Genomic DNA, 14,059 nt, shown 5'->3' on the forward strand with positions numbered 1-14,059 from the left:
ACTGCTTTTTGAAATGAAAATAAAACAGTTCACTTAGTCTGTGCTGAGTGCCCTTATCTTTCCAGACGTTGCTCTTTTCCAAAAATAGATGCACAGACCTAACATTTTTTTTAGCTCCTTGCAGGATCTAGACAATGAAGTTGTTTGGACAGGGATATAGATGAACCCTTTTGTCTAAGTAAATAAACTGCATTTATGTTCTGACAGGATAATATTCACTTTACTTTCTTTTAGTTCCAGCTGAGTAGCCATGGCCCTCACTCCGTGGCAGCTTCAGTCCCTATGATGAGGCATGATGTGTACAAAAGGCGCAGACCAAGACAAAACCTACAACCTCCATTTGTTGCACAAGCCAAACAGACATTTTTCAAACTAATTAGCCAATAATATGCAAGAGAAAAAGTAATATCCTGCGACTAACAAAGGTGTTGATGATTGAGTGCTCACACTGTAATTAGTGTGTCAGGCCCTCGTTTCTCTGCCAAGCCTCAGCTATTAATTGCACCAAATTAGAAAACTATATCAGAGGCAAAATTATTCTTTCACTTGTCATTTTGAGAGAGGGAATTCATTCCATTCAAGAGGCAGGTTAAAAAGAGGGGAAGCAGATACTAATCTGCTTATGTCATGTAAATAAATGTTCCTTGAGCTATCTGTAGGGAGCTGGGCTAGGCATCTTCAAACTGCAGGAGTAGTTACCTTCCAAGTTGCTGCATTACGCCTGAAGTAAGCAAATGTCCGTGTAAACCAGCTGTAAATTTCATTAAGTGTTAACTGCCTGTCAGATGACTCCATGATAGCCTGAAATGAGACAAGATACATAGTGACATAAAATAATGGTTTACTAACTAGACTGGATGACACTTTCTCATCCAAGCCTTACTTAAAGCATTAATGAATTTTAATTTAATCAGGCAAAGTTAATTTTCCTTCTACTTACCTGCCTTATGAGAGTTGCATAAGTAAATGGAGGTCTGACATCTGCATTTTTATAAAATTCGTAGTTTGGAGCAATCTCTATAAAAATAAAAACTAGGTGTTAATTCTGCTAATAATTCACATTATATCTAATTGATTTTTCATATTTTCCCCTAGTATTGGTGAGGTGATTCAGTGAGAAAGTCACTGACTAGCGAAAGCACAAAGCATGACAGTGGAATTGAATTATATGGAAAAGGCCATTTCTGACGTGAAGTGCAAATGAAGCGTCCCCTAGTTGTTCGCGGTACTTCAGGAACTGTGCGACCAGCTGGCCAGAGGATTTTTCCAACAGCCTGGTCCTCTTTTAAGTGGGTGGTTTAGGCATGTTCTTACATGGACTTTTGCCCCCTGCCATAATCTTTGCTTTTCTCATCTAATACTTCTTAAAGAGCAACAGGATCAAATCTCGGCATCTGTGGCCGTCTAACAAAGGAAACACAAAACCCTAGCAAGCACCCGTGTTGAAAATAACTTCACTTTTTACAAAAAGGGGGCTTTGGGCTAATAACGGTTACAGTGTGTGACTGTGATTATCCAGATGCCCCAGGGTGGGGGTGGGGGGAGGAGGGAAAGAGAGGGAGAGAAGGTAAATTTGTGTTCCATGCAACTATGCCTTTCATATGCATCTTAAGCAAAGTGGTGTGTAGGCATTAGGCGCAGTGGTAGCACCTTTCAAACGACTGATTCGTGGAAAACCTGAACTGCTGTACATTCTTCGGTGCTTCATGTTTGTCCTTTTAAACTGCTCTCCTCAACAAGCATTATTCATCGATGTTGTATTGCTATCCCTCGGAGATCAAAGGATCTCACTGAACTGAGGGGATGTGATAATATGGGCTATACTGACAACACATCTCTCAATGTCTCTAATGGGGAGAGCTTTCTTTCCTCAACCACCATTCAGAACAATTCATCATGATGTGCTTAGGGAATCGCCCCTATCCACATTTACCAGGAATAAAACAATTATCACTCCATAAATCATGACTTGAGTTTCCATGTGCTCTGGAATGGCTCATGTACAGTTGCTTCGGCTACAGTTTTCCTCTCCCAAAGTAAAAGAGCTCTACCGAGCATTCATATCCTACCTGATGACATGGGAATGTTGTATTTGTCTGAATGTCGCCTTCGTATGGCTCCCACATTGGGCACACTGGCTGGGGTGATTACTGAGGGTCCCTGGGAAATCGGGGTGACTGGGGCCGTTGGTGTGGTAGGGGTTTGAGGTAAGCTCTGTGGGGATGTCTCCAACATGTTCTTCGACATGGTGACACTAGACACCAGATTTAGCTGCAAAGGCCCAAGAGAAGGGCAGGAAAAAGGTAGAGACAAGAGAAAAAGACTTAAAAAGGTTTGACAAATGAGAGTGGATTCACTTCTACAGCTGTGTTGCCACTAATAAGCTGCAAAAGGAAGCAGCCAATCTCAACTAATTACAGGATGAAATTGTATCATAAGAACTCTAATTAGAGGATGCTGTTAGAGGTTATCTAATAATCTACTGCAATGTTACTTAGGACTAACTCCTTCTTGTCCTACCAGACTTTAGCGAAAGTGATTTCCTTAAGTAAAAGCCAGTTGCTGATTACTGACTACCCCGGTTAAACAGGTCTAGCCCCCAGTGAAGCAACAGCAGCAATAATGAAGGATGCTATGTTTTCAACCAAAAGGACTTTAAGTAAGTTGCTGTTCTGTTGCTGCCAGAAATTTTTTTTTCCCACAGTCCCAAATCTCAGCTGAGAGGCTCCAGCCAGCTGGAAAATTTTACACTGACCTTTAGTCTCCTTGCTAATTTGGTGGAATGGTAATGACATTACTACATATTCAAACAAAATTGTCTTAATTGCAAATTAGCCGGAGGAGGCTGAAAATTTTCAAATTAAATCTGATTGGAGATGGAGAGAGGGAAATGGAATTTCCTCACTAACAATCATTTGTGGCATGTGTTAACAAATATAATGAAATGTCAAGTTTGCCAATTCCTCTGGAAGTATCATTTTCAATTTATGATTACAGTGTCACTTAATGCTGATGTACCTTGGAAAGTGGGTGTCAGGGTAGAAAAAAGGAAAAAGGTGAGAATGTATGCAAGCTGTTTAACAGTGTGCCCTTCATTACTCCCCTCAGAAAGGCCCTGTACTTCATTATCAAAAAACTCATATCACCTCTGTCATATTTACCACACATCTTTTGTCATAAATAGCATCCAATTAGCAAAATTTTTACAGAGGGCAGCACATAAAAAGATTTCTGCCATATATTTAAATGGTATTCATAAGAGGTAATCTATGCTCCTTTTCATTTTATACAGTAATCTATACACCCAAGCAAGAAAACTAGTTTTAATTGTTCTGCTTCTCTATGAAGTAACTGCTGAGTGGCTAAATAGAGAATATTCAGCTTTTGTATATAATTTAGTAACACCTGCCTTTTCAAATCCCAAATACACTTCTTAAGATAAACCTTTTTTTAATGGGGAGAAAATGATGTGTACAGCATTGATTGATCTTTCTTTGAGGATTTGTTTTACACATTTAGTCAGTAGAGAGATTTGTTAGGGAAACAAAAATTAACATATGCCAGCTAATTGTTCTTCTTTCTTGGGCAGCAGCCAGAAGAAGCACATTAGCAGTCTAATAATAACGACTGGCACCCTGAAGGCATCCCCAAGTGCATCTGTTCCCAATAAACCACAAACTGTTATTCTGCTCGTACTCTAAGCCAGCAGACTGGGCTGGGAATTCTTTGTTACGTACATATATAAAAGCTGAGATAATGCTACTAAATGCTGCATTTAATACATTTACAAAGCCACTGGTGTAAGCTTCCCCAGGATGTACAGAAGTACCTCTGCATAGTTTGAGAAATGCAGGAGGATGCACATGCATCTGTGTGTGCGGTGTTGCAAGTGATATTTAAAAAACACAACATCAGAATGTATAATTATTGCTATATTAAGACCACAGATCATCAGCATTACATATCTGTATGTTAAAATGATGAGAAGGAAAAAGGAAAAAAAAAAACACTTCCCCACACTTCAAAAAAGATACAAAACCTCAGCTGAATAAGAGTTATTCACTTTTAAAAATTATAAATCTGAACAAAATGGCATGTTCAGAACCCAGAAAAATACCAACATTGCAAATCAATGAAAGATATACTTTGATGAATATTTGACAGGCCTCTGTAAATTTTGGGAACATGTTAAAAGTTATCAGAACAGGAGAAATACATCTTTTCCTATGCAAACTACTCTTGTTTACAATGTTACAGTAACTTATTCTGCCATCATGCCATAATAAGCATACCATGTTTGTAGGCGTGCAATCACAAACTGATAAAATAGAATTTATTATTAACTAAAGGGAAGCATGTAAAAGCCAGGATGAGCACTTAGCCACCTCAGCTCATCTGAATATAGTCAAGGTTGGGTGAAACTCATTATTCAGGACTCGCAGCCTTGATAACTTTGATTTTCATCCATCCATAGCATGGCCAAAAGGTACCATTTAATGAAGTACCATTCAGAGAGTAAATGGGGTCATATAATAGACAGTGCGGTTGCACCTTGTGTTCATGTACTGATAGCTGTTAAGGGTGCAGTGATGAACCAACAGAGCTCATTTCTCCCTGGTAATAAATTCATGCTATTAATATTTATCAAATGTGTGGGCCGTCTCAACTGAGCCACTGCACATGAGACCATAAATCTCTACTATCATATCAATTTTGAAGCTTCTTTTGTACAGTGTATAAATTTTAGGGTTTTTTTGAGGGGTGTAAGTATTGACCACTCTTCTTTCCAACCAGTTTGAGGCCAGGAGTGCAGTTCCCCACTTCAGATACCGCTAGTTCCAAAGGGAACTTTAAACTGTGGTTTCATTTTAAATCACTCATCTAAGATTCTGTATTAATTGCCCACCATCAAACGCAATTAGCAATTCTTTCATGTGTGGTTTATGTAATGTAATACTTCAATTACATTATTCATTCAGGTTCTGTTTTGGATTATAGGCTGAAAATTCTTTATTAGTGTAGATGTAACCATGCTGCTGGAGTTTTAAAAAATTTACTGATTGAATAATTAATTGGAAAAGAACAAGCTGCAGATTCCTGATGGATTTATGAGACAATTATTCTGTCTTGTGATTATCTACATTATACTATAGATGCGATGAGGGAAAAAAAATCTTACTGAAAAGAAAGTCATAAATACAGGATCAAAAAGATTCTCAAAAGTTTATTTTCTTTAAATTAAAAACTCAGACATTCTTGCATTTAAAAAAGTATTATGTCAGATTCAAAAAGACACCTTTCTTTTTTCCTGTTAAAAATGTGTTTATTGTACCCTATATATTTAGGTATAGTAGAAAGGAAAAACTCTAATATCTTAGCAGAAATACCTTAGCAGAGTTCAAATAAATGTAGTCTTTATGCAAAAAAAAGTAAATTTTGAATAATATTAATCAATGAATGATATCAGAGACCCTAGGAGAAAAATCATACAATATAGTCTGTCTTTTATCTCCTTCCCTAATACAAACTAAATGATCTTTTTTTACCTAAAGAAATGGAGGGAGAGGCAACGCTGGCAATTATTAATCATCAGACTATACAGGAGCCTTATGAAAAAGTACCCCCACAAACTTTCATTAAACTAGAGTTATCCAGTTGATTACTCTAAGTTTCTGTGCAAACATTAGCTGGGTGAGATAAAGTATATCTTTTCAATAGTCTGTGTATCTGACTACATTATCAGGTTGTACTTAAAGCTCTTACATATTTTTGAGGGAAATTGCAGTTTTTATTTTCTATCATCACCCATGGTCCTTTGTCTTAAGCTGTCTCAATTAATACTATGTAAACTATACAGTAAAACATAGTATGTGAAGTACATCTTAACTGAAATAACAAAGAAAAAGGACAAAATTGGCTATAAAAATACTATGACATTTTTGACAAAATATTTGCTAAAAAATCTATTTATATGTATATTATGACTGATGTAAGTCCTCTTTGGCATACCACATACCTATCTATTTGTGATTTGTACTGTTACTGCTTTTCAGGTTGCTCAAAGTGTGTTTCCTTTTAATATCTGTAAACCTATCACAGAAAGATATTCTCTCTGGCTTCAGCCTCAAGGCAGTGATTTGTGCACTGATAGGTGTACTTTGTTTAGTGTCACCCATGGTGTAGATTGGATAGATTTTGTAAAAGATAGCATTACTTTAAAAGAAACATACAATTTGACAAGCAATTGCATTTTACTTTCATTTTATTGCCATATTTTTCATCGCACTCATTGTTTTCTAACTGTCACTAAATTGTTCATTTTCTTAGTCTGTTACATCGGTAGAGCTATTTACTGTTTATAAAGCAATATGCACTTACAGGTTTGGGAGATGGTTTGGGCTCTGAGGGTCGCATGTGCAAGTGGGTCATCATTGCTTGAAGACGTTCACGTTCTTTAGAAAGCTGTTAAGAAAGAGTGAGATCAGAAGCATTTTAGAAATGACTGATACAGCTATTTTATTGCAGTGATACATCTTATCATTGAGCTTGTCTCAGAGTAATGATTCCTGCATATAAAAGTCTGTGTCAGTAGGAACTTATTTGGGAGGAAATGCAACTTTAGCCATGGTGGAGGGAAAAGTTTTATAGCTTTCCTTATGTTAAAAGGTCAGAGAAAACAAATAACACTTCATCTTTTTGTCAATACGAGAATTGAGGTCACACTTGCCTCGACAGTAACAAGTTACTGAAACCATAAATTAGAAGGCCCATGGTGTCTCTTTAAAGTCCTGTGGACACTGTTAGCAATGGACTAGTGCCAACAGCTGTGAAGGGGTGAAGGGTTCTCAAAGCGAAGTGCCTGCCAGGATTGTCTACACACTTCATGCATTCCCACTGAGGTCCAGTTAGTGCCCCCTGCAATCTGCCATCATCAATCTAATTCAATAGAGTGACAGAGACCAGGCAGTGTGAAATGCTGAACTCTGCCACGGAGTCGGCATCTACACTTGCACTGGGTCTCATTACAACTGACGGACCTTACTTTTCCATCAGTCAGACACAGCAGAAAAAAAAAAAAAGAGGCATAATTGGTCACACTGCAGACTGTGTCATCAGCTGAACTCTTAGGCTTCAGTCTACCTTTTATAAATGGTAAACAGGTTTATAAAAAGCTTTCTAAACTACAGCAGTGATGAGGCTTTTTAAGTGTTTTTGATTAGTTTATAAGACACAGTAAAGTGGGAAGAAAAAGAAACTGGACACTTAATTTAATGAAACAAAGTACTGGTTTGATGCGGAAAAATAATCTTTAAGATGAAGTATTAGTGGAAGCCTTAAAAGGTTAGCAAAAACATAAGAATGAAAGAATGATACTCAGGGTTCTATGATTGCATTCTCATCAGTTTTATGAGTTCTATTTATTTTTGGCCTAATTCATTTTCAATATTAATGGAAAAATGTTTAACTTAAATTAGCAGCATTTGCCATAACACATACATTGTCGTTTGTGATATTACAAAGGATTTGCCATTATTCCAGTAAAGACAAGTCTTAAGATTTTTTTGCAAAATTTTTATTTAAAAATACACCAGATATAGAAAAGAAAAAGTTTTTTTTTTAGGGTATTATCTACAGGCATGATATTGTAGAAATGTTTCACTATAATAGAAAATGTTGTAGAAAAAGTCAAGATTAGCTCATATAAAAACTCTCTGTGATAACATCAAATCCAGTTGGGGGTTTAGTCTAACTACTATTAGGCAAAACAGCTTTGACTCTTTTGGGGGATCCAAATGTATATGATGCAATCTAAAGCTTATATAAATCTAAGTGATAATACACTAAACTACAGCAATCCACCCTGAGTTATCAGTCACTGCCATCATTATAAAAAATTGAAAACTCCATGTGTTTCTATTAGTTATTGTGTTAAAAGACTCAGAAATGAGCCCCATACTTAATGTAACATACCAGAAATCTAAGAATGGAGTCTGTTAAGTGATCATCTGACAAACCTGTATTTCTAACTGTTGTACCACTTGCATTTGCACCCGACACTGGGCAGTGCTTCGGTCGTCCAATGCATGTTCATTGTTAAGGTGCCTAAACAAACACAAAACATTAAAGAGAATGTTAAGAGATTTCTATGTCAGTGGAGAATGCTCCACTTAAAAAGCACTACACTGAAGCCATATTTTCCACCATGGTGGGAAAAAGAAACACTGAAAACTCTACAGAAGAAAGTTAAATATGCTTGCATGTTTAGTGAAATTTGTGTAATATAAAGAGACCCTTCAAGTGGCAGATGATGTCATCACTAAGCTTATCAGTTATTACAGAAATATTTTCCCCAAACCATTTACAGAATAGTAGAAATCACTACTAGATGTATTGCATATACTCATGACTTATTTTTTTTTAAAAAGAGCACCTTATAAATAGATGAACCAAAAGTAATTCTGAAGAGAACAAAGGCAATTGTATATTCCATTTCTGTTAAAACAGTCTGTAGTTCTTATGATGTTATTTAGTGAGCAATGACTTTATTTCACCAGGATATGGTGTGAATTATGTAAAGATGGTAAAGTGTCATTCCATGGAAAGAGCAATACTTATGAAAAATGATAATTTGCTGTTACTAATAAATAAAACACATTGAAGATTCTGATAGTTGGAAGCATAAGATTGACATTTCATGTCTAGTGTCCTATTTGGGACACATCTATCCTAAACATATACAAAATTGGTGAAAGGTAAGACTTTCCCATTATCCTACTTAATCTTGATTATATATTACTTTATATTGTTATCATTATTGCATGATGTTTAAAAAGATCTCTTTATGAGAGGTATGTTAATGCATGATAAGTATTTTAGTAGAGCAGCATCTTCAATGAACAGAAAAATATTCAGTATTATGTACTCTGTAATTTGTAATATACAATTTATTTGCTGCCACCTAAATTTAAAAACATCTTCAAATAATTTAATATCCTTTGGTGTTTCTATTTCACCAAGTATATGAATCAAATATTGAACAAAATATTCACAAAATTAAATAAGAATTTACAGACTTATCAATCTGGGTTCAAGTATCATTCAGAATGGTTCAATAGTCTAAAAAAGTTTAGTATAGTCCTGAGTATACTGAAGTCAACAAATGTTTTTGTTGCCCATTCAAATTTTTTATCTGTATTTCTTGAAATTAACAATGAAGCTCAAAAAAATATATAGACATATAAGTAACACGTATGAAGGATAATTAAAATAGTGTTTTTGAGAAAGAAATAATTTGTAAATAGGCTTATTTGTTAGTAGATCCAGGTTTAGCAAACCGAAACCTTTGTTCCTCTGCGCCATCCTTTGATAAATAGTTTGTTTCAATACTTCCTTACTGATCATAACAACAAAACTTCCATGGATCTTGGACCAACTGTCATTCTTGGCTGAAGAGGAACTGTGGACTAAAATAGCAAGGTGTATCAGGTCAAGTCTGAGGTGTGATGAGAGTGCAGGGAGACACGTCCGCTATACCTGTCTGCTCTCAGCTCAGCTCTGTGTCACTCTGTTATGAACCTAACTGTAATAAGAACTAAAATTAACCCATGCTTTCTGGAAAGGGGACAGGAAATGTTAAGAGTAAACTAGAGCTTAGTTTATGATATAATGTATCACTAATTCTTGATTAACAAAACATTTGAACTTTGTTTTACAGATTTTCCCCCCAATTTTAAATCAACAACAAGGCAATTTTCTATCAGTGGATTACAATAATAGTTGTCTTCTTAAGGCTGAATATTGCTGTATTTTCTTAAGGTTTATTTTTTATTTTTTATTTTCAGCATGAACTCTTGGAGAACACACACATTCATTCCACTATCAGTCTAAATGATGCATATTTAAAAAAATATTTCAGCTATACACAAAGGTTAGGATGTAAATGGAGCAAGATAAGTTGAATATACAGCTTCATAAGAAAAGATACATTCAGTATAACATGCTTATTTTGCATGAAGTCACTTATAAGGGTTTTTTTAACACTTGTTTACCTCTTAGTGATAATCATTATCCTATATTTAAAGAACTAAAGAAATGTACAAAATGTTTGCATTATATACTTGGGTCTTAGACCTATTCAATTTATCTATGCAGCTTTTATTAGAACAGAGACTGTAGACTACAATAATAGTCAATGAGGTTTTGTCTTGATTGAATTTTTCAGTGGAACACAAAAGAACCTTGCCATTAAAATAGTCCTTTATTCTCCTGTATGAAGGCGAAAGGTTTTTAAAGTGTTGTGATGTTCAGTAATGAGCCTCTATCTAAATTATCATTGGTGACAAACTCACAAAGCACTTTTCGAGGACACATAGTTATGAAATGCCAGAGCTGCCACTTTCTTTCCTGTAATTATAGGCTAGCTTGCAGCCCTTCAATGATCATTTATAGAACAGCCTCCAGTGGATTACTGAGAACTTGAAAAACACATACATACCTCTGCCACATCTCCCTTCTCCTTTCCTCGCTATTGTTTACCAGTGATATGTAAAATAATAGTGCCTATTCATTCTCCCTACTTAATTATGCCAATCAAAGTACAGAAATAGTGTCGGATATAAATACAATGCAATAAGACTAAATAAATAGACTATTAACATTAAATTATGAATTTATGTATTTATGACTATTTTGTGCCCAAATTATTCCCTTTTATGTTTTCATAACTATCTCAGGTACTACATATCGCTGTTCAAAAATTCTCTATGATTTATAAATCAAGAATGAGATAATACTGAAAAATGAGAGGATTGGTGGATTTTTCTCAGTCAGTGCCTAATTGCTGTTTCAAAATGCATATGCAAAGGGACATTTCATTAATCATTTAATCATGTCCCTTGCAGGAAGTTGGAACTAATGTTGCAAATACCTTTTTCATATGAATGCTCCATAATAGTATCTTATGCATTTGATATATTGCCTATGTCATAAATTACAGCTGCTTCAAAAGGACCAAGTGGGGTTGTTATCCCTAAAGATGCTTGTTACAAAACCTTTATTAAGTTTCTTTTTTTACTTATTGCTAGTTCTATTTCACAGCTTCATTCTAGCCAACAATAATACTCATGCTGATGGCAAAGGTCTGTAAATTACCCATGCAATCACTAACACCATTTCACAGGCCTGTTCTACTTCTACTGGTCTGCTAACAAGGCGATTACACACAAATTACTGAATGCCTATGAAATATTTAAATGCATTCTACTCTACTATGCATTAATAAGAGCAAAGCAAGCTCTGGAATTCTGGTTAGCTCCAGTCCCTAATGTCCCCTAATGAGCCTCTTACCGAGACTGCAGTTCAAACAGAGAGGTGAAGAAAAAATGCAAAGGGTGACTTCAGAAAGGCAGCACTGAACAAACATTGTGTGAGCCAGTTCTAATTTATGGGTCACTTTATAGGTATATTGATTTTTGTTTTCAAAATGGAATAAATGATGTGGTCGACTGATGTTCTTTCAAAATTGCATTGAATCTGAGTGCTAGGCAGGTAGTGTGAACTAGAAAGAAACGTAAATAGGCAAATTTTTTCTAAAAACAAGTAAGCAAACATTTCAGGAAGATAAAAAGTAGGAAAGGATCCTTCCAATTTATTTAATGCACAATTCTCTTAACGAAGCTTTTAAGGTTAGGGGTGCATGTGGTAACTCCAATTATATATACCCCAGATTAGCAATTCAATTTTAACCTCTAGATTTTTCAAATTCATTTAAAGTTGTAACATTTTATAAGCTAAGAAGGGATCAGATTTAATCTAAGTATGTCAGAGACTTTTAACAAAATGTTTCACTTGCATATCACTGGTGTTTGATTTATTTTGCATCAAGCTTTTTATGTTTAAACACTGACAGGAGTTTAAATACAAAATGTTAGCTGTCACTATTCATTTAGCTGATTATGTGAGATGCCTTAGTTTTGAAAGATGGGGGCACTGTCACCAAAAGAAACAGAATTCTGACAAGTTCAAAGAATGCCTTCTTGAGGTCATAATTTTGTAGCCATGCTGCCTAGTCAAAGACAAAGAAGTAGACAATACACACTAAGTAAAAGCATAATTTTTAGAGTAGTCAGTTGCAAGAAAAGACAACAAATTTCCATTCAATAAGCTATTCAGTTCACACTGTTTTCTTTCACTCTATATAGTGTGAAGCCTTAAAAATTTAGACCTTGTGATAAACCTAACTCATTTATGTTCAACAACTAATTATTCTTTAATCAATTATTTTTATGGACACTTATTAGGCCTTCCTTCAAGGAGAATATTTCCTTCTTTGAGTCTCAGACCATGTTTTATTTGCTGGCAGCTAAACACGCAGGTTCAAGAACACTTGTCTGCTCACTGGAATGCTATATTGTAAAACTTCCTGTTTAAGCTCTAAAAGTCAATCCATCTTTACTCAAGCTGACTTAGGTCCAAGGGAATAATAATTAATTTTGCAGACAAACTATACTAAAATTTTGTCAGATGCTATTACATTTATAAGATGGTAATGAAGAACCAATATTATAGTTTTTTTTAGTGATCTAGTGAGATCTTCAATTAATGGTCAGAAAAATGGTTAGCTTCTGTTAACACCTACTTCATAGTAAAGCTCAAAAATTTCCCTAAACACCTTTTTAGGTTGGGCTTTCTTCTTCATCTTTTATTTTTCTGCTTTCATCTTTGCTGTTACAAGTGAGTTTCTAACGGAGTCTTAATTTTTTTTATTAAAAGGAAAAGAATACTTCCATTGAATATTAAAGAATGCACATGTATGTACATACATATGAATATATATATATAACACTAAGAATATATATGTTAAGTGTTATACACAAGCAAACTGTCTTCTGGTGATTTTTCATTTGGGGCTGGAAAAAAAAGAGAAGGATTCTATCAGTTTCAATGTATTTTCTACTATTCTTTGTTATTAAACATATACAGGCTAAATAGAATAATGGTTTCATGTAATTTCAAGCCATCTGCTAAGTTGTCTGATACCAAAGTAAAGCTTAAGCTATAATTTATTTGTAGTTAACTTTAAAAATAAAATAAAAAATAAAATTTTATTTTTTAAAAATAAAAAGCTTTTATAAGAAACACTAGATATAAAATTTCTGGAGGATAGATAAACAAGAAAACAGAGCTAAAATTCTTTCACAAGTTTTTGACTTGTATGACATTTTCCCCCAAGTCTCTCAATTCTCTCCATTATTACAAAAGAAAAGCAAAATCTTCTTTCCAAGAAAACCTGTATTAATGGTGATGTGTTCTTCCTTTCATCTTCCACACAGAAACTGTTTTTCTGAATAACTGAAGTTATTAACTTAATAAAACATATTACTTTAGTTCTCTTCAAATTTCTCACTTATTTTAAGAAAAAGTATCAGTGTAGAAATGTCTAATATTTCATTTCAGTGCAGTATACCAGCATTAGCTTTATTAATAGAATTTATCATAGATCTTTGAGTAAGAATCTGAAGTATGTAATAACAAAAATGGACTAAAAGAAGGGCCTTAAAATCTACTGTCATTTGTTCGGTCATCCAAATAAAGTTAACGGGTTGGAAAAATGGTCGGTCTTTGGAACTAAAGTTGGTATTTAATAAAAAGGAAATGCTTTTTTAATTGTAATTTTTTAGTTTTAAATTGGTTTATATTTATCTGCTTGTTAGTAAGAAAAACATATTTAATATTTGAAGTGAGTGATTATTGATAAATCTTAAAGATTTGTTTTGAATTTTGTCAGAACAACTTGGAACAATAAAAGAGTGACTGGGCTAGTTTTATGACTTAAATTACTATACTTAAGAAATAGTAGTAATAGTCCTCTAAATAATCTAAGTGATAAGGAATAATGTAACACTGATAAGGACTTATATATTCAAATGAAGAAATATGAAATTAGATGTTAAAAGAATTAACATCCCTATATTCTTTGTTCTAACAAATGTTATTTTTTTAGAGAGGAAAACCAGCGAAGTTACCTAACATTTTCAATGTTCTCTTGGCTTAGAATAGT

The 14,059-nt window shown here is 34.4% G+C and overlaps 1 protein-coding gene across 16 annotated transcripts in view; it reads right to left on the reverse strand.

The window, feature by feature from the left end:
- Positions 1–14,059, reverse strand: part of FOXP2 (forkhead box P2) — a 568,904-nt gene that overhangs the window by 38,262 nt on the left and 516,583 nt on the right. For 14 of the 16 annotated variants that reach the window (XM_073238565.1, XM_073238561.1, XM_073238563.1 and 11 more), the window contains 5 exons: positions 8,016–8,103; positions 6,379–6,462; positions 2,070–2,271; positions 941–1,017; positions 700–801 (listed from right to left, as the gene is read on the reverse strand). In XM_073238565.1, coding sequence (XP_073094666.1) covers positions 700–801; positions 941–1,017; positions 2,070–2,271; positions 6,379–6,462; positions 8,016–8,103 — 553 coding nt within the window. Of the gene's footprint in view, positions 1–699; positions 802–940; positions 1,018–2,069; positions 2,272–5,547; positions 6,463–8,015; positions 8,104–14,059 lie in introns of those variants that run through there. The other 2 variants (XM_073238574.1, XM_073238575.1) reach the window with 2 other exon arrangements.

This window comes from Manis javanica, chromosome 6 (genome assembly GCF_040802235.1).
Source record: "Manis javanica isolate MJ-LG chromosome 6, MJ_LKY, whole genome shotgun sequence".
In the NCBI taxonomy this organism is placed as follows: Eukaryota; Metazoa; Chordata; class Mammalia; order Pholidota; family Manidae; genus Manis; species Manis javanica.